Raw genomic sequence first — 21024 nt, 5'->3', positions numbered from 1 at the left:
TCCCATGAATGTGGAATCTGGCTCCCCAGACTACAACAGGGAAGCAAGAAATGCTCCAGTTCAGTCCCGGTGAAATGGAGAATCAATTATCTGGTGGGATGGGACAGGATATGCCACATCTGTAAAGTATTAGCTCCTGCGGACACCACATTTCAGGCCCCTGCTGCTGTTGTGGTATAGCAACAAGGAAGCAGAGTCCAGAGAGAACAACTGGCTGCCAGGAGCCCAAGAGACTTAGGGAGGGAGCAGATCAAGTTAGAAACATGTAGGTAAATGTCACTAGTACCCTTCTCTCTCTACCCCTCCAAATATCACAGGTTAAGCTGATGGTTGAGGATGTAATAGCAGAAACACATTACTTAGATAGGGATATGACAATTCTACCCTATTCTACATTGGTGAAACCATTTATCCTGAAGATGGGTTTAGTTCTAAGCTCCACATACTTTAGAAGAACCTAAAGTGGTATTCTCCAGAGAGGCGATGTTGTCTTCAAGCCTCTGCAGGGCTATCTTAAAGCACAGGAAACTGATGAGGTCTGTCTGGCACAAGGAACAGAGCCAGGATGGATAGGCGGGTACTATAGGAAAAGCTCTTTCTTACATTGAGCTAAAATTCACCAGTCACAATTGTATATATTGTAATATACATTGAGTAGTAGTCAGCCCTCTGCCACCTCAAGTATGTGAGCAAGGACTACACAAATTCTTAGTGGGGATATTATAAAATGAACCCAAGCCTTGGAAGAAGAACTGGACTAGATAACCTTGAAGGTATCTAAGTTGACTGATTTGATATCAGTTATAACTTTCAAATTTGATATCAGTTATGACTTTCAAATGTACATTTGTTCACATTTTCTTAGGTTGGATGCAGGGAGCAAGGAAGACATTGGGAGAAGTGAAAATGTATTAACTGAAGAAATACAGAATTGGACAGTGCAAGATATTTGGTTAGTTGAAAACTGGGAATCTACCTACTCTTCTACCTCATGCTACGTAAGCCTTTGAGAAACCAACATTGGCTATCAAATGGTTGCAATGGTGGAGTTGGATCAACTCTAAAATGTAGTTCTTGCCCAGTTCTAGCCCACTAATTTGCTCTGTGACTTTGAGAAACTAACTTTCCCTCTCTGTGTCTCAGTTCCTGCCTCTGTAAAACGTAAAATGAAGGGATATATGCACAAAGTTTGTATAGTTATTAGGGAATGGAGGTTGATTTCAAATGTAGGGTTTCCAGATGACAAGGCTTGTATATTTTTTTTCTACTGTGCTATGCTGCTTGTACACACAAAGGGAGATACCTGAATATGACCATTAGATAGTGGCGCCCTGAGACAGCTTGAAAAAGGACAGAATGGAGAGACTGGTGTCATGACAACCTTGCCAGTTCCCTGACAATTGCAGACCCAGAAGTGTGATATCTATCTGGCTTAAAAGTATAGCAACACCACTGTTGCCCCTCCACCCACAAGTGTTCCTATCTTGCTGTTGTTCCTCCACTCCCAGTGAATAATAATATTCCAGAGGGGAATTCCTTGAGGGTAGTCCTTAATTTCTGTTTTATTTTCTGTTGTTTTTGTTTTTTTTCTGATCCACCTTTCCAGCTCACCTCATTAGAGTTAAGGGCTGGGAATTTCAAAGGGCACATTGAGCTCCAGTCCGTCTCCAGTGCTTTCGGTTGTGTTTCCCCTCAAGGTCTCAACTCCGGTATAGGAGGCAGAGCTGGAAAACTTTTGCAGGTCCAGCTCTGTGCATTCGATGGGGTTGTGGACCCAGTGGAAGTGGCTCTCTGAGGCGCAGGAGGCCGTGGTAAAGGACTCCTGTGTGGGGAAGCCACTAGTCGAGCTGCAGTCATCCTCGAGGATAGGGTTAAGTGGCTGGGTCTGAAAGATGCTCTCACTCATTTGGGACTCAGGACTGGTCTCCTTGCTGGGTGGCATGGGGAAGAGAGATTCCTCCTCTGCTGTTTTATCAGCCTCAAACTTCAGCGAACCTCCTGCAACTCGAAGCAAAAAGCCACTGGGTTACCCCAAAGCAGGGGCTCTTCTCAACTGGGCACTCGGTACTGAGCACAAGATAGGGAAAGGTCTGGGAGCTGATTCTTCCCTTTCTCTCCCTGGGGACTAGAGCACGTAGCACCAGGCTGAGGTGACACAGTTGAGAGACATACTTACATTCGGGTATCAGATTGAGGCTGCCTGGTACTGGATCAGGGAAAATAATCAATTTCTCTAGAGAAAAGGACACCTTTGTGGGAAACAGGATTTTGATACCGTCTCCCTTGCCATTTGGTTTGGTCTTATGTCTATGTACATTAAGTTATATGGCAAACTAGACTCTGCAGATGGAATTAAGGTTATGGATCTCAAAATAGGGAGAGAATCCTGGATTATTCTATGGATCCAATGTAATCCTGTGTCCCTAAAAGCAGAAGAGGAAGGCAGAGGAGATAGAGAGTATCAGAGAGATGTGGCATGAGAAGAACTCACCATTGCTAGTTTTGAAAATAGAAGGGGGCCATGAGTCAAAGAATGTAAGTGGCCCTAGAGGCTTACAGCTGGCAAGGAAATGGGACCTAAGTCCTTTAACTGCATAGACCTGAATTCTGCCACCTTTGTGCATGATCAAACAAATAGATTCTCTCCCAGAGACTCCAGAAAGAAACACAGCCCTGCCAATATCTTAATTTTGACATTGTTTGAGACTCTAAGCAGAGACCAAATTGAGCCTACTGAACTTCTGAGCTATGGAAACTGTGAGATAATAAGCTACTAATTGTGTGGTAATTTGTTATGGCCATGATAGAAAAGTAATATCCCCTTTATGCATGGGTCCAATTCAACATCAGGTCACAAACTGAGAACCTATGGGATGTGTGTTTGGCCTCTTTGCTTTGGTTGTGATTTTGTTCTTTATTCAAATTCATTGATTATGTTTAACACAATTTCAGTAAAAAATTCCAGATTTCTGAATTCTCTTGAAAATGTAGAAGATCTTGCAACACTAAATTTTTCCACGTGGTTACAAAGAGCTGGAGCCAAGTAGTGGGATTCTCCTTTTGATAAGGGATGTGCTCTCTAGTTTGCCACAGTTGCTACTTTTCTCTCTTGCAATCTTACATTGGATCTAATTCACATATACATCTCACTCCTGTATGTGTGTAAGTCAGTGACTCCTGAAAAACAGTTTTCCAAAGTGAGGAAATGTCTAGCCTTCCTACCCCTTATAAAAACAGTGAAGAAACTGCCTGCCTTCATATTCCAAGCAGGTTACCATATTATTATCTTCAGGATAGAAGGAGAGCAAAAAAGGGTTATCCATCTCTCCTCTCCGGAGGCAGCTCTCTGATATTCTCTCCTTTTCATTTTCTGGACCCTGGAGTCCAAATGCTTCATTGTTCATGTTTCATGTCCACGCATCCAGGGCCTATGCAACAACTCTTATATGGGACGCTGGCCTCCAAAGTCAGAAACAGGAATATCTACCCTGAGTCACAATGTTCCAGGAGCTAGCAAGAAGTAGACTTTGAGAAAAATCATAAAGGGACAACAGTGTTTCCCGTGTATCCTGCAGCCCATGAAATGCTATATTCATCTCCAATTAAGCCAGGGCACAACCAAATATACCTCTTGGGCTTTTCAAGATCAACTGCTAGGCCCCAGAGCCAAACTGACTAAGGCAAATTTACGTTAGCAGGATCTTCCCACACAAATACTGCTGCTTTGGACACAAAGATGAAAAGGAGTCCTTAGCACTCTTTTATCTAGTGAACTTTATCCTCCCTGTTATAAATCAACTTCATTCTCTGATCTGAGTTCCTGTTTCAGTGTCCTTGCCTAACTCTCAGTTCCCTTAATGGCACTGAAGCTGCACTGAACCTTGGTACTCTTGGCTGGAGTTCTAACTCTTTGCCTGGTCCTGACCAGCCACCTTCCCACCTCCTCCATCTCTTCCCTCAGTGAGCTGGATTTTCTGTCCCCCATTCTTGTCTAGTAGCTGAAGTTGTGCTTAATGGAGATCACAATGTTATTGTAACTTTAAATATGATTTTCCATCTGGAATTTTGTATGGCCATCTGATACGAACTGGGCCAGACCTCTTGGACATCAGTATTATCTGAGGGAAAAAGTCTAGGTTTGCCGACTCCTCTGGACATAGGGCTTTCAGTTATCCGCATTTGTGAAGTTATTATACTGATAGCAGTTGCCTTAGACCTCAACCACTTTTATTACAGTCATATCTCAGATATAGCCGAGCCTTCCTCAATTCATGACATGCTTTATAATTTATACCTACTAGTATAGATATAAAGAATTGGAAGAAATCTTAGAAATCAACAAATCCAATCCTGTCTCTTATCTTAAAGATTAAGAAGAAAGAGGTCTGAAGAGGCTAGATGACTTGTCTAAGGTTTCATGGTGATTTAGAGGTAGATGTAGAACCTAGGTCTCCAGATTCCTTTCCTGAGGGGTTTCCCACCATACCACGTTCCTTTAAAAACTCCTGAAACGTGATGAACCAGGTCTTCTAAACTCTCAGGGTTGGCTTCAGTAATCTCTGAAGTCCCATGCTTTCTATTGCAGCCCCAGATAGTTCCCCAGGCCAACAGAAGACTATTCATGGGGTTTTCAAGCAGAGTAGAAAAGGCCCATTATCTCTCAACCCCAGAACATTCCTCTATTCTGCCAATAAGAGCCTTGTTTCTGATTCATGTGAAACATGAAACAGCCACCCTTACCACGCTGGCAATGTCTGTTGAAGAACTGCTTGCAGTAGAGGAAGAAGAGCCCCAGGAAGGCCAGGGTAAACACCACTAGCAGGCTGCTCACCAGTGCAACAAGTGCGGCCTCCTGAGGGGGCACTGTGGGTGTATCTGCCTTCACTAAGCTCAACTGGAAGGCACCTGTGAGACAGAAAAATGGGGGAGGTCAGTTAGTGTGGGCAGTAAACAGTCACACTGACCCTGGGCCTGGACTTCCTCAGGCTGTCACCCTTCTCCCTAGGGCCTTCCCCAATTAGGGTGGCTATGCTCATTTTGCTTCTTTCTAGAGCAGGCAAAATCATGAAGAACAAGGCAAAAGAATTTGTATATACTGCTGGTATGTACAAATTAGTACAATTAATCTAAGATGCACGCATCCTATGATTTTTCTATGCCACATCTAATTATACAATCCAGATCAATGGAAACAAGCTAAAACATTCCTCAGTAGAGCACAAGATATAACAAATCATGACATAATCCTAAAATCTTACATTATTATACAGCACTTAAAGACCTTTATGGATCAGTATAAATAATATAGAGGGGAAAAAGAAATTTGGAGAAACAGAACATATAGCTTGATATCGCTTCTGTAAAACATTATAAAATACATAATAATAGCATATATCAGTTATGAACATGCACATATATCACAAAAGAACCCAAGTATTAAAACATTAGTGGAGAGTATGGCAGAGGCATGGTGCTCACCAATTATCCACATACTTCCATGTGTTCCCCTTATGCCCTTGCAGTAAGGCCATAAGAGTACTTCTGGCCAATGAACTGTGAGTTGAAATGACATGTGTCACTTCCAGACTGAGGCAGTTAAGAACCAATATGTCTCCTCCATCTCTTCCCCTGTATCATCAACCTGGAAGACATATGGTCTAGAGTGCACAGTCAAATGATGTAGGAAGGCCTTTGCATAGTAAAAAGAACAAACTTTTATTGTATAAATTCACTGAAATTTTGCTGTTTGTTTATTACTGTAGCATAGCCTACCAACAGAATACATACAATTTCAGGATAGTGGTTGTATCTGAGGAGGTAGGGAGGTAACAGGACTCTGAGAGAATCTAAAAGAGAATTCCATTATCTCTGTGGAATCTTCATTCTTTTAAAAAATCTGAAGCAAATATGCAAAATGCTATGATTTATTAACTTTGGATAGATGCTGGGTAATTGCATTTTAATTTTACATTTTTCTGCACTTAAAAAATATTTCTACATGTTTGAAATTTTTCATGATTTAAAAAATATATCAATAATTTTAAAATAGTAAGTAAGCAAATAGATGGTGGACAAAAAAGACAGACAACCAGATAAATGGATAGTGATATAGGCATAGATTAGACCCTGGTTCTTCATTCAGCCTCTTACAAGTCCTCAGCTCTAAGGGCTCCTATATACTTTGTATAATAGTAATACCTCATAAGTGTACAAATATTATAATTTGTAAAGTGCTTCCTAATATCCATTTTATCATTAGACCTAGACACCCACCACACAAAGTATGAAGAAAAATGATTATCATGACTCACCCTTTTTTCAGAGGTGGGAAATGAGGTTCAATGAGATTGAATGATTTGCACAGAGTTGCAAAAATAATATGTTGTAAAACGAAAATTCTAATCTGATTGCCTTGCTACTCTATTCTACATGAAAAAGGTATGAGGGGATAGGGGAAGTATTTACTACCCTATCTTGTTGCCACCCCATGGAATGTGAAGAAAAGGGAAGAAGAGAACTGGGTACACACATTGAACTTCAGAGGTGGGAGTCTGCTTCGTGCATGGGATGCACTCTTGTTCCTGCAGGCCTCCAATGCGTGTCTTTCGGTAGAACCTGTGTTCAGAGCAATTAGGAATGGCAGGGTGATCAAACAAGCAATGCACGTGGACCAGTTCGTCCTGGGAAAGCAGCTCCTAAGAATCTTGCCAACCTGAAAGTAAGTGCCCACCCCTCATTCTGAGTTATCTGCCTCTTTGTCTTATTCTGACTCAGAGACCCAGACAGACACTCTACTTCTTCCCCCATTCATCACACCTTGTAGCCAAAAGGAGACCTAATTCCACGAGAGAGGGGTGCACTGCTTTGCTACCAAGTACATCATAGCTTCTTTTAAGTCTACAGTGAGATTTACCTTGAACTTTGGTCTTCGGCTGAGAGTGATGATGAAAAAGCTGTCAAGTACTCATCTGTGACTGACAATGTGCTAAGCACTTTATAGAGGGATCTTGGGAAGACACCACTTCTCTCTTCTTGGAGCTTAAACTGAATATTATGTTGATAGGTAGAATACTTCAACTAGGTTCTGAGAGTTGAGGATGGGAGATACCTCCAACAGCTAGAAAAGCCCAGACAAGCTTGGTCTCATAAAGCAGGCTCACCTGGGCAGACAGTCCCCGCAGACAGCATTAGAGGTAGCTGTGCAGTTGACCTTCTGAACACGATTGATGACAGCACAGGTGATGCAACTCTGACATCTGTGGTGGCCCCAACTGCTTTTGTACCTGCGAGGAGGGCAGGCTGTGCAGTAGGCATCTCCACCCTCTCCATAACCACAATCCTGTAAAGAGATGGGAGGTGTTAATATTGCTTTATAGGAGCTTGGAGATGGGATCACCTGTGGGACAAATGGACATGCACAGAGTAGTATTTTTCAACTTGCAACCCCATTACTAAATCATAAAACCAATTCACTAGCTTCCAGCCAGCATTGAAAGATAAAATAGAACAAAATAGAATAATAATATCAACTATAAGAGTATACAGAATGAAGTAAAGCTAAGTATTTGTATCAGTCAGCATAGGCTATGCTGTAGTATGGCAAAAATCAAACCCTAAATCTCAGTGTCTTAAAAGAATAAAAGTTTATTTCTTACTCATCATATTTGCCTACCAGGGGGTTCCTGAGGACTCTGCTGTACATCATCCTCAATGGGGTACCCAGGGTTACAGAAGCTTTATTTTTGTTCTTTTATGATTGAAACATTCTGAACTGTGTACAAGCTCTTAAAGTTTTCCCCCAAAAAATGACCCATATTGCTTTACTCACATGTCCTTGGCCGTACATATCACATCATCATTAATAACTACAAAGGGTACATGAAAATGCAGTTCTACAATGTGACAGAATGTGGGGAGCTGGAATATTTGACAAATAGTCATAAGCACTACCCACATCAGTACTGTTTTATAAAAGTTTTCTAGATAAAATGCATGAAAGCATACACTGAGTTGTGACAAAAAGTTATTTCTTACTCTAGATCATGATAAAAAAAGTTTCAATGCCAATGGTATAGATGAGAGGCAAACACTCTAGTTGGCTCTTATCTCAGCTCTGGTACTAGGTTGGGCCATACTCCTTCCTCCCCGACCCCCAATTTCTGGGCATCAGAAGTCCCAACACTGAGTAAATTGGAATAAATCTTCTCTAAAGATTATTAAAGCTGACAGCCTAATCCCAACAGGAACAAGATTCCTGCCTGATACCAGTCACAGCTCTTTCTCAAAGAAACAACTCTAGTTGTAGAAGGATATTAACTATATGCTAGTTGTAGCAGAAGCTGGCTGGTTGTTCACTTAACCTATTCTTTATTTCTCCTGGGAATACCACTAGCCTATATTCCTTAACCCCACTGCAATGAAGTGGGGGCATGTGCATCATTTTTAGCCAATGAAATACGGATACTAATATTGTTTGCCATTCCCAGGCCTGACTCAAAAATATGCCCTGTGTGATACTTAAATTTTCTTCATACATTCATTTTCCAGTGCCTGCTGACACCCCTGGAAACCTTGGAATAAATATATTAAGAATGATAGAGGAAACCAGATAAAATGGAGGAGTGGGCAGCTTCAAGCTCTTATGCCCCCACAGAAACATAGAAAAACAAGCAGGAACTGTCATAATCAATGTTGTCAGAACTCTGGAAAACATTCAAAGGCTTACATGAATCATGTAAATGTTAAATTCAAGAAAAAGCCATTTGAAAATAATAGGAAAGTCGTTTTCTGCTGTTTTTACTTGTTCTTGTTACATCCGTCACCGCAGAGCAGTGGCAATCCTAAAGTAGTGTAAGTCTTAAAGTAGCCTCAGCCTGGATTCCTAGTGTGAGACCTCAGTACCCGATTCCAGAATGAGCTAAGCAAAACTTATTGACAAATTACTGTCAATAAGTAATTGTCAATAAGTGTATATCTGTCCTAACCTCTTTGAGGGCTATTTGAAGGTCTGATCTAAGGTATTTATGTATGTTCCACTCGATTCAGAATGCAGATTGGAAAAGTGATGGGCATTGTTTCAAAATGCTGCAAGACAAACTAACAAACCACAATGCCTAGGGCAATGATTATGGATTAAGAAATAAAACAGACTGTCTGAATCTGGAAGCAAAAGCTGGACGGGGGTTCCTTTAGAAATAAGGACATTCAAAAGTATCCACGTGGAGGAATTTAGAAAGGTGTGTGCATACAAGACACATGCTCATAAAATACTAGTGGAGACCTAAAGCTTACATGTCAGGCTGATCCTTAACTTAAGTGCACATTTGGCTAACTGTTTGAGGAGTGCCTCAGCACAGAGCCAATCTAAAAATATGATAGAAGTGTGTGACTATTTTTTCTTTTGGTTGTTGTTGTCATTTTTTAACTTTTAACATTCAATGAAATTGCTGTCCAAACATTAGCTGAACATGAGCTAAATTAACATAGGTTTCAATGACGATGCATGACAAAAAATAGTCTCTACAAAAATAGTTTGGAAAAACACCTAAACAAATGGAGTGCTAGCCTAGGCAACATGGCAAAGCCCTGTCTCTACCAAAAATACAAAAATTAGTTGGGCATGGTGGCATGCACCTCTGGTCCCAGCTACTCAGGTGGCTAAGTTGGGAGGATCGCTAGAGCCCAGGAAGTGGAGGCTGCAGTCAACAATAACCATGACACCACACTCCAGTTGGGGTGACAGAGCAACACCCAGTCTCAAACAAAATAATAATAATAATAATAATAATAATAATAATAATAATAATAATAATAACAACAACAACAACAACAGAAGGACACTATCACCTTCAACAACACAAATCTAGAAAAAAAAAAAACAAAAATAAACAAAAATAAAACAGGTAAATGTGAGGAAGAGGGGGAATCCAACTTCCAGAGTTACTTCATTACAATACAAAACAGCCCAGTTTTTAACAACAAAAAGTAAATCACACAGTGTAAAAAGAAACAGGCAACTGTGGCCCATTCAAAGGAACAAGAAAAAGAAAGAACTGATACTATTCTTGAGGAAGCCCAGGCATTGCACTTAGTAGACAAAGATTAAAAGAACCATCTTAAATTTGCTCAAAGACAAACATGGACAAAGAATTAAAAGAAATCAGGAAACAAATGTATAAACAAAGTGACAATATTGGTAAAGAAAAATTGTAAAAAGGAACCAAACATAAATGTTGGAGCGAAAAATTAAGATAAATGAAATGAAAACTTCACTAGAGAACTTGAGTAGGTAAAATAAAAAAATGAGCAAACCTGAATGTAGGACAATTTCAATTATCAAGTCTGAGGAGAAGAAAGTAAACAGAACATAAGGAACTTGTGGAACATCATGCAGGTGACCCATATATGCATTATGGGATTCCCACAAAAAATTGGGAGATGAGGAACGAGAATGACTATTTGAAGAAATAATGGCTTAAAACTTCTCAAATTTGATGAAAGACATAAATTTACTCATCCAAGATGCTCAAGAAACTCCAAGCAGAGTAAACATAAAGAGACCCGTGCTGAGATACACTATCAACAAAATGTTTATAGCTGAAAACAAAAAGAAAATATTGAAAATGAAGAGTGAAATTATTTGTCAAGTAAAGGTATTCTCAGAAAGATTCAAAGTATATTTCTCATCACAAAGTGCAGAGACTTAAAGTCACTGAGATGACATATGTAAGTGCCTAAACAAATAAACTGTTAACCAAGAACTCTATATACAGCAAAAAAGTTCTTCAAAAATAAAGGAATAATTAAAACATCCCTAGATAAACAACAGCTGATTGATATCACTAGACCTGACTATAAGAAGGGAATCCTTCAGGCTGAAATGAACAGACAATGGACAGTAACACAAAGCCATAAAAAGAGTAAATATCTCTGGTAAAGGTAATTGCATGAAAAAATATGATTCCACTTATATGAAATATCTAGAATAGGAAAATTTGTAGAGATAGAGAGTAGAGGCTATCAGGTGCTTTGGGAAGGGAGAAATTGGGAGTTATTGCTTAACGCATACAGAGATTGTATTGGGGTAATAAAAAGTCTTAGAAATAAAGGGGTGATGGTTGCATAACATTGTGAATATGATTAATGCTACTGAATTATACACTTACAATGGTTAATACAGCAAATTTGAGATTATATATTTTACCACAACCTTAAAAATCATAATGCAGTATACCAAAAACCATGAATTGTAAACTTACATGGGTGAATTGCCTGGTAGGTGAACTGTAGTTTAATAAGGCTGTTTAAAAAATACAGAGCTCCCATAAGCCTGGCTTCCTCAATGGCTGAGAAGAATATTCCTACTCCCCAACATGGATTGGAGTTACATTCAGGAATAAACCCTTAACCTGTTATGTCATCAAACTTTAGTATTTGTTACAGCAGTTAGTATTACGTGAACTAATATTTAAGTTATACTTTCCCAGGAGTTGGAAAAATTGAGCATCAGGCAGGCTCTAAATACTCCTGCCATTCTGTCCCTGTGTTTGCCCACCCAGGCTTTACTCAATGCCTTGCAGCCTCACTCACAATGATCCCATTTGCCAATGAGATCTGATATGAGCACTAGCCATTTTACTCTAAGTTTCTTGAAAAGGCAAAGGGTTTCTTGTAATCTCTGCTACCTTATGTGCACCACTGGAATGGTGATAGCTTCCATATCTGCTTAAAACAGTGAGCTGAGGGTCAAACTATTAGGAAATATAATGTAGTGATGAAAATCCCTGATCCACGGTAATGAAGACCTATCTGTAACTCCCACTTCTATCACTGACCAGCGATGTGACCTTGGGCAAGTCATTGAGCCTGAATTTTCTCATCAATCCAATTGTAAATAATGCTATCTAACTTATAGGTTTGTTAAGATTACATGAGCTGACCAAATGAACAAAGGGTATATCTCAAAGCAATGGAGAATAGCTGGCTTTTTAAATAGGTTACGTTGTATAACTGAATGACAATATGAAAAATGATAAAATTGGATACATTCCTCACACTATACACCAGAGTAAATTCAAAATAGATCAGAAATTTATAGATAAAAATTAAAACCAAAAAGTACCAAAACAAAATATAAATAAATTTCTCTTTAATCTGGGAGTGGAGAAATTTTCTCTAACTGCAATTCAAAGTCCAGAAGCAATAAAGGAAAGATAGATAGATCTAATTACATAAAAATTTTAAAAAGTTCCAGGGTAAAAGATTCATAAGCAAAATTAGAAGATAAATAATGAACTAGTAAACAGATGTACACCATATCACAGACTAAAGATTTATATTCCTAACATACAGAGCTAGTATAAATTAACAACAACAACCTTATAAGAAACTAAACATATATTCACAGAAAAAGAAACACAAACAGCTCTTATTTAGATAAAGGACGTCTCTTAACCAGATACACACACACACACACATACACAGAGATACATATATAGCTCTGTGTGTGGGTTGTGTGTAGTGCTTGTCACCATGTCTAGAACATAATAATCCTTCAATGAACAGATGAACTTTAGGTATTGTTCTTCTGGAAAGCAAGTTTTTATTCTGTCTATAGCAATGGAATCAGAAGACCTGTGCCTGACTCCTGACTTACTCACTTGCTAGAGAAGAGAATGACAAAAGCAAGCAAGCATTTATTGAAAGTTAACCAATAAGTTGAGTGACTGATTGATTGATTAATTGCTTAGCACTCCCTTTTATTTTATTGGTTAACTCAGAAAACATTTTTGAAGCCACTACAATGTGTGAGAATGCCATTCTGAATATTGTGACTAAATAATTGAATCAATCAGACAAAACTCCACACACTCATGAATTTATATACTTGTTTATTCATAAAATCTTATAAGGGTGCATTATAATCCATGTTTCACAAATAAGCAAAATTGAGGCACAAATTGTTTGCCTGAGAAACCTCTTCCCCATGGGCCTGAGATTCCCCACCCACAACTAGAGACAATAGGCTGCAGGGGGCACCAGAGATTCCATCATAAGTACCCAGCTCAAATACTTCTTTGTCCTGTGGGTCTGAGATTCTTTTCCCCCACATAGGAACAGGTGGCGGGGATATACTGGCAAGTGGTATCCTACTAATAACAAGTAGTACAGTATGGGAAATGTTCTTTGACTCCACAACTCAGACACTTCTTTATGCTGACCTAGATGGACCAGTGACCTGGCCCAGGAAATCTTCTATACCTGCGGCAGCAAAGATAAACCCCACAGATCACAAATAACACTACAAAGGTCCTGGAAATTAAATAGTCTTTAGAACTGCAGCTCACAAACATAGGCCAGAACCTGTATGCTAAACCTAAACAGATGGCTGCCTGATAAAGTAGCCAAGATTTAAATAGGACCCTGAGTCTCCTGATATAATTGACAAAATGTCCAGAACTCAATGAAAAAACACCCATGAAAATAAGAATAAGGAAAATCACAACATGAATGAGAAAAATCAATTAACTGACAGCAACTCTTAGATAAAGCAGATGTTGGAATGATTGAACAAGGATTCTAAAGCACCTATAATAACAATGTTTTAAAAAACAATTTAAAATTATCTTAAAACTAGAAAACCTCATCAAAGAAACAGAAGTATTTTTTTTAAATAAGTAGATGATAATTATTAAAAATAAAATGACAGAAATTTTTAAAACTCACTGGATGGGCTCGGTAGTAGAGAAGAGACAGATGATAGAAACAGTGAACTTCAGGATAGAACGATAGAATTTATGCAATATGAACAACAGGGAGAAAACAGCAAAATAAAATGAAATGAACAAAGCCTCAAGAACCTATGAGACTATAACAAAATATAAAACAATCATATTCTCAGAATCTCATGAAAATAAAAATTTTAAAAATGTTTATCTAAAAATATTTTCAAACAAATTGGTAGAAAATTTCACAAATTTGGTAAAAGATCTACAAGTTAAAGAGGATTAACAGACCCCAAATAGAATAAATCCAAAGAAACGCACACCAACACACATCATAATAAAACTTCTGAAAACTAAAGAAAATAAAACATATTGAAAATAGCCAAGAAGAAATGACATCATCTATAGAAAAACATCCATTCAAATGATACGACAGTGTGTTTCTATCAGAAGCCATGGAGGCCAGGAAGAAGAACTACATTTTTCAAGTACTGAAATTAAAAAACCGCCAACTGCAAATTTATATCCAGTGAAAGTATCCTCAGAAGTGAAGGTACATAAAAACATTCTCAGGCAAAGGAAAACTAACATAATGAGTTGCTAGTAGGCCTACCCTTAAATAATGCTAAAGGGAGTTCATAAACAGAAATGAAATGATTTAAAAAAGAGTGGAAGTGATAAAAGAAGAAATATTGGAGCATCAAGAAGGAAGGAACACTGGGAGAGAAAAATATGGGTCTATAAAATGCACTGTCTTTCTCTTCATGCATTTTATAAATCATAGTTGATGATTAAAGCAAATTTAACAAAAATTATATCTGATATTTGTGACAATGATATTTAAAAGTGGGGGAAAGGAAAGGAATCTAAATGGAACAGATATTTCAGTACTTCACTTGAAATGGCAAAATGTTGATACCAGCTGACACTGAAAAAGTAACGTGTTAGTTTTTCATGTAATACTCAGAACCACCTCTAATAAGATGATACAAAGAGATACACTCAAAAAAACTACAAATAAATCATGACAAAATCCTAAATAAAATGTTCATGTAACCCACAAGGAAGGCAAGAAAAGACAAATAGAGGGACAAAAAACAGAGAAAACAAACACAGAAACAAGAGACAAAGCGTTTTTTCATGTGTCTGTTGGCTGTATGCATGTCTTCTTTTGAGAAATGTCTGTTCATATCCTTTGCCCACTTCTTGATGGGGTTGTTGGTTTTTTCTTGTAAATTTGTTTGAGTTCTTTGTAGGTTCTGGATATTAGCCCTTTGTCAGATGAGTAGATTGCAAAAATTTTCTCCCATCCTGTAGGTTGCCTGTTCACTCTGATGGTAGTTTCTTTTGCTGTGCAGAAGCTCTTTAGTTTAATTAGATAGCATTTGTCAGTTTTGGCTTTTGTTGCCATTACTTTTGGTGTTTTAGACATGAAGTCCTTGCCCATGCCTATGTCCTGAATGGTATTACCTAGGTTTTCTTCTAGGGTTTTTATGGTATTAGGTCTAAAATTTAAGTCTCTAATCCATCTTGAATTAATTTTCGTATAAGGAATAAGGAAAGGATCCAGTTTCACCTTTCTACTTATGGCTACCCAATTTTTCCAGCACCATTTATTAAATAGCGAATCTTTTCCCCATTTCTTGTTTTTCTCAGGTTTGTCAAAGATCAGATGGCTGTAGATGTGTGGTATTACTTCTGATTACTCTGTTCTGTTCCATTGTTCTATATCTCTGTTTTGGTTACTGTAGCCTTGTAGTATAGTTTGAAGTCAGGTAGCGTGATGCCTCCAGCTTTGTTCTGTTGACTTAGGATTGTCAAGGAAATGTGGGCTCTTTTTTGGTTCCATATGAACTTTAAAGCAGTGTTTTCCAATTCTGTGAAGAAACTCATTGGTAGCTTGATGGGGATGGCATTGAATCTATAAATTACCTTGGGCAGTATGGCCATTTTCACAATATTGATTCTTCCTACCCATGAGCATGGTATGTTCTTCCATTTGTTAGTGTCCTCTTTTATTTCACTGAGCACTGGTTTGTAGTTCTCCTTGAAGAGGTCCTTTACATCCTTGTAAGTTGGATTCCTAGGTATTTTATTCTCTTTGAAGCAATTGTGAATGGAAGTTCATTCATGATTTGGCTCTCTGTTTGTCTTTTATTGGTTTATAAGAATGCTTGTGATTTTTGCACATTGATTTTGTATCCTGAGACTTTGCTGAAGTTGCTTATCAGCTTAAGGAGATTTTGGGCTGGGACGATGAGGTTTTCTAAATATGCAATCATGTCATCTGCAAACAGGGACAATTTGACTTCTTCTTTTCCTAACTGAATACCCTTGATTTCTTTCTCTTGCCTGATTGCCCTAGCCAGAACTTCCAACACTCTGTTGAATAGGAGTGGTGAGAGAGGGCATCCCTGTCTTGTGCTAGTTTTCCAAGGAAATGTTTCCAGTTTTTGCCCATTCAGTATGATATTTGCTGTGGGTTTGTCATAAATAGCTCTTAATATTTTGAGATACGTTCAATCAATGCAGAGTTTGTTGAGAGTTTTTAGCATGAAGGGCAGTTGAATTTTGTCAAAGGCCTTTTCTGCATCTATTGAGATACTCATGTGGTTTTTGTCTTTGGTTCTGTTTATATGCTGGATTACGTTTATTGATTTGCGTATGTTGAACCAGCCTTGCATCCCAGGGATGAAGCCTACTTGATCATGGTGGATAAGCTTTTTGATGTGCTGCTGGATCCGGTTTGCCAGTATTTTATTGAGGATTTTTGCATTGATGTTCATCAGGGATATTGGTCTAAAATTCTCTTTTTTTGTTGTGTCTCTGCCAGGCTTTGATATCAGGATGATGCTGGCCTCATAAAATGAGTTAGGAAGGATTTCCTGTTTTTCTATTGATTGGAATAGTTTCCAAAGGAATGGTACCAGCTCCTCCTTGTACCTCTGGTAGAATTCAGCTATGAATCCATCTGGTCCTGGCCTTTTTTTGGTTGGTAGGCTATTAATTATTGCCTCAATTTCAGAACCTGCTATTGATCTATTCAGGGATTCAACTTCTTCCTGGTTTTGTCTTGGTAGAGTGTAAGTGTCCAGGAAATTATCCATTTCTTCTAGATTTTCTAGTTGATTTGCGTAGAGGTGTTTATAGTATTCTCTGATGGTAGTTTGTATTTCTGTGGGGTCGGTGGTGATATCCCCTTTCTCATTTTTTATTGCATCTATTTGATTCTTCTCCTTTTCTTCTTTATTAGTCTTGCTAGCAGTCTGTCAATTTTGTTGATGTTTTCAAAAACCAGCTCCTGGATTCATTGATTTTTTGGAGGGTTTTTTTGTGTCTCTATCTCCTTCAGCTCTGCTCTGATCTTAGTTATTTCTTGCCTTCTGCTAGCTTTTGAATGTGTTTGTTCTTGCTTCTCTAGTTCTTTTAATTGTGATGTTAGGGTGTCAATTTTAGATCTTTCCAGCTTTCTCTTGTGAACATTTAGTGTTATAAATTTCCCTCTACACACTGCTTTAAATGTGTCCCAGAGATTCTGGTATGTTGTATCTTTGTTCTCATCGGTTTCAAAGAACATCTTTATTTCTACTCTACCTTCATTTTGTTATGTACCCAGTAGTCAATCATGAGCAAGTTGTTCAGTTTCCATGTAGTTGAGTGGTTTTGACTGAATTTCTTAGTCCTGAGTTCTAGTTTGATTGCACTGTGGTCTGAGAGACAGTTTGTTATAATTTCTGTTCTTGTACATTTGCTGAGGACTGCCTTACTTCCAATTATGTGGTCAATTTTGGAGTAAGTGTGATGTGGTGCTAAGAAGAATGTATATTCTGTTGCTTTCGGGTGGAGAGTTCTGTAGATGTCTATTAGGTCTGCTTGGTGCAGAGATGAGTTCAATTCTTGGATATCCCTGTTAACTTTCTGTCTCGTTGATCCATCTAATGTTGACAGTGGGGTGTTGAAGTCTCCCATTATTATTGTATGGCAGTCTAAGTCTCTTATACAAATGATTTTTAAAATACTCTGTTGTCTACTATCTGTCTGTCTACTTACATTCCTTGTGTGAGTAGACAAAGAACAATAAATAATAGATAGAGAGAATAGAAAGGGAAACAATCAGAAGCAGATCACAAAATTGGAAAGGCAAATGGGCAAATAAACACAGTAAAGTTGGTACATTTCCCCTATCAAATAGAAAAAAATAAAACCAAAATTATTATAAAGTCCTCATAAATTAGTAATTAATATTAAAAGGAAGCCATAAAATTAATAGATGATGAAAATATGTATTATTCATTTGCGGTTAGTCTTCTGGGACATCGGGATTTGTTGCGGGAAGCCAGGGACCCCGAACGGAGGGTTGCAACAGGAATTCTATGCACTGTTGAAAATAAATGTAATGGTAGTGGAAATTATCATAAACAAAATTCAGAAGTGTTATCTGCTGATATATTTCAAGAGTCTTAAAATCGCATGCATTATTTAGCTCGGCAATTATATGTTAAGAAAATGTCCTGAGGAAATGATGTTAATTTTCTGCAATGATTTATTTACGACGATGTTTATAATTCATGAATAAAATTTAAAAGTAAATAAAAGTAACTTTAAAAAGGGCTGTTAGATGCTTCTAGCTGCTTATTCGAACAATTGCCCCTCTTCCTTCTTACTATAAAAACACTGATTTCATTCTAGGTAGCATGATGACCAGCCTCCAGAACGGATTCTTGATTGGTCTTAATCATACAATCCCATTCTCATTGGCTAGATAATTATTTCCCAAACTCTATTCCAGTTAAAGATAGCTACATCACCCAGTTCTGGACCGCAAGATATAAGGAAAAATCTGTTGGACAGCTTCTGGGAAAAGACTTTTTCTCAAAAAAAGGCAAGCTATTTTGACCTTGCCCCTGATTCCTGACTTTGACTATTGTATGAAGATATGATGCTTTGAGTTTTGCAATCATGAGGCCACAATAATGAGAACAAAACAGCAAGAGGTCCAAAATGAAGGATGAAAAGAGGCTGAGTCCTTGATAACATTGCTGATCTACCCAACAAGCAAAAAGTCTGCCTGTCACCAGACTTCATTACGTAAATAAATATACTTATGGTTCGTGTCACGGTTAAATTGTATGTTACTTTCAAGTTACTACATCTTAATTGACTCTGAGGTGAGACAATTTGCCCAGAGCAAAGATGGGACTCATGCTCATGTGTATATATATTACATATATATAAGCTTTAATATCTCTTTTAATGTCCAACATGACCTAACCTCTGGCGATCTTTCCTTTGTACTGTGATCCTTCATCAATCATGTGGGTACCCCACTGTGGGACATAATGCCATGTGTAAAAACTTAAAATTAGTGCTTGTATCCTTTGATATCCCTGTGCCTTATTCTCTTCATTTTTAAAAATACAAAGGTAGAAATAAAGTGGGCTAGATAATTACTATGTTGTTTTCCAGCCACAGGTTCCTGTAACTGCCCAACCCCAAACCCTCCAAAGAGCTCCTAGTGCACTTAGAGAAAAATGAAAATTTCTCATAGACCTCAAGCCGCTATCTGGTCTGGTCCATACTTTTCTCTCTGACCTCTTTGTGTACCACCTTCCCTCTCATTCACCATATACTCATTGCACTAACCTTCCTCCTTTTCCTTCAAAATGCCTAGTTCATTTTCACCTTGGGACTCTGCACGAGTATCCTCTCCCCAGAGGATGTCTCCTTAGGGAGACCTTTCCTTGTTTCATAATCTGAAGTAGCCACCCAGTCACCCTAATTTTATTCTTCTCATATCTTCATATCTAGATTCTTCATTTATCTTTGTATGTGTCTCAATTATTATTTTTTCACTAATAATAGAAGGTAAGGTCCATGAGGGCAATTAATTTTGTCCGTTTTGCCATATCCATGGTGTCTACAACCATGCCTGCCACTTTGTAAGTGTTTAGTAAGCAACTGCTGAAAGAACAAAAATTACATAAAATAAGGTGTGAGTATGCAGAAACCATCTGCTAGCTGCTTGCTTCCGGCCTCTGTAGCCCCAGCTGCAGCCAAAATTTAATACACCTCCAGGTTCAGGGACCAACAAGGGACCTGAGGAAAGAACAATTAAGCAGATCCAGACTTGAAAACAAGTAAGTTACATAAAGTCTCTGCCTTGCTGGTCATTTTGTTCTGATTTTTACCTTTAATTGGGATTTTAGACCCTCCCTGGTTCCCTATCCCTAAATTCTCCATTGCACAGCTTCCTCAGTAGTGCAGACCCTCTAGAACAGAGGCCTTCTTGATTCTTCTCTCTTTCTCATTTCTAAGACCTGATATCTGGCTCTTGAACACCATGTGGTTGGGCCTTGCTTTAGTTGACAGATTTCCCTAATGCTGAACAGTCCTCATGGGTCTCTGCATTACACATCTCTTCTTGAAATACTCTGTTATCTCATGGAAACTTCCCTTGATCCTGATCCTGCTAGGCTGACTTCATGCTGGAATCATGACTGCTCTTGCATGCTCTGTGGATCCCAGGTTTTACCTGCTGTACTGGATTAGTTATAAGTAGGGCCGACTCCCCTAATCTTGGCCTCTTTCAGTTGCTGGGTTGGTTCCTAAGATGCAACAATAAAAAAAAAAGTGTACTGAATAGGAGAACTTACCTTGGATAGCTCCTGTCCAGGACCACACCGTTGGCAGGTGACACACTGTCCCCATTGGTCCCAGTACTCATTTTCTTGGCAATCCATGGTGGGAAGGCTGTGGGTACAGAACACAAGAACTAGCAAGCTAGTGGGAAGGGACCATAAGTAGTGATTTCCATGTCACTTGGCTTCTGGGTCCGCTTAATCTAGTATCTAGATCTGAGATAGTAGGGCCGATGAAGCCAACACAAAAGAGTTAATGCTTATATAGCTCTGACCATGTGACATGAGCTCTTGTAAATGCTTTGCATGTAGTAACTCATTCAATTCTCAAGACAATCGTATTAAGAATTATTGTTAGCTACATTTTACAGATGAAGAAACTGAGGCAAAGAGACCAAGCAATTTGCTCAAATTCACAGTCAGTGGCTATACCAGGAGCTGAATTTGTAAAGAGAATAATAAGACAAGGAGTTGGCTTCTGCCCAGGGGGTAAAGAATAATCACAATCCGTCATGTGCAAACAGATCATAACAATTTAGAAAGTACTTTCACATTCATTATTATTTGGTCTACACAACATCCGTGTGAGGTAAGCAGTATAGGGATTATCATCTTTATTTTATAATTGAGAAAGCTGAAACATGGTTTCTCTTTGCCAACAG

At 38.4% G+C, this 21024-nt stretch overlaps 1 protein-coding gene across 2 annotated transcripts; it reads right to left on the bottom strand.

Moving 5' to 3' along the window:
* Positions 1-904: 904 nt before the first annotated feature.
* EDA2R (ectodysplasin A2 receptor) lies at positions 905-20471 on the bottom strand. Of its 2 annotated transcripts, XM_026451948.1 has the most exons (5): positions 20378-20471; positions 7161-7339; positions 6530-6615; positions 4741-4905; positions 905-1998 (listed from the first exon to the last, which is right to left on the bottom strand). In XM_026451948.1, exons 1-5 carry the CDS (start codon positions 20462-20464, stop codon positions 1622-1624), a joined length of 894 nt encoding a protein of 297 aa, XP_026307733.1. In that variant the 5' UTR covers positions 20465-20471; the 3' UTR covers positions 905-1621. The 2 variants fall into 2 exon arrangements, with proteins under 2 accessions (XP_026307733.1, XP_023054222.1); XM_023198454.1 differs by lacking the exons at positions 6530-6615; positions 7161-7339 and having other exon boundaries at positions 4832-4905; positions 20378-20448.
* Between the last annotated feature and the right edge of the window lie 553 nt (positions 20472-21024).

Source organism: Piliocolobus tephrosceles, chromosome 12 (assembly GCF_002776525.5).
Source record: "Piliocolobus tephrosceles isolate RC106 chromosome 12, ASM277652v3, whole genome shotgun sequence".
Taxonomy (NCBI): Eukaryota; Metazoa; Chordata; class Mammalia; order Primates; family Cercopithecidae; genus Piliocolobus; species Piliocolobus tephrosceles.
The sequence above is the reverse complement of the archived record's forward strand: the minus strand, read 5'-3'. Positions and strand labels throughout refer to the sequence as shown.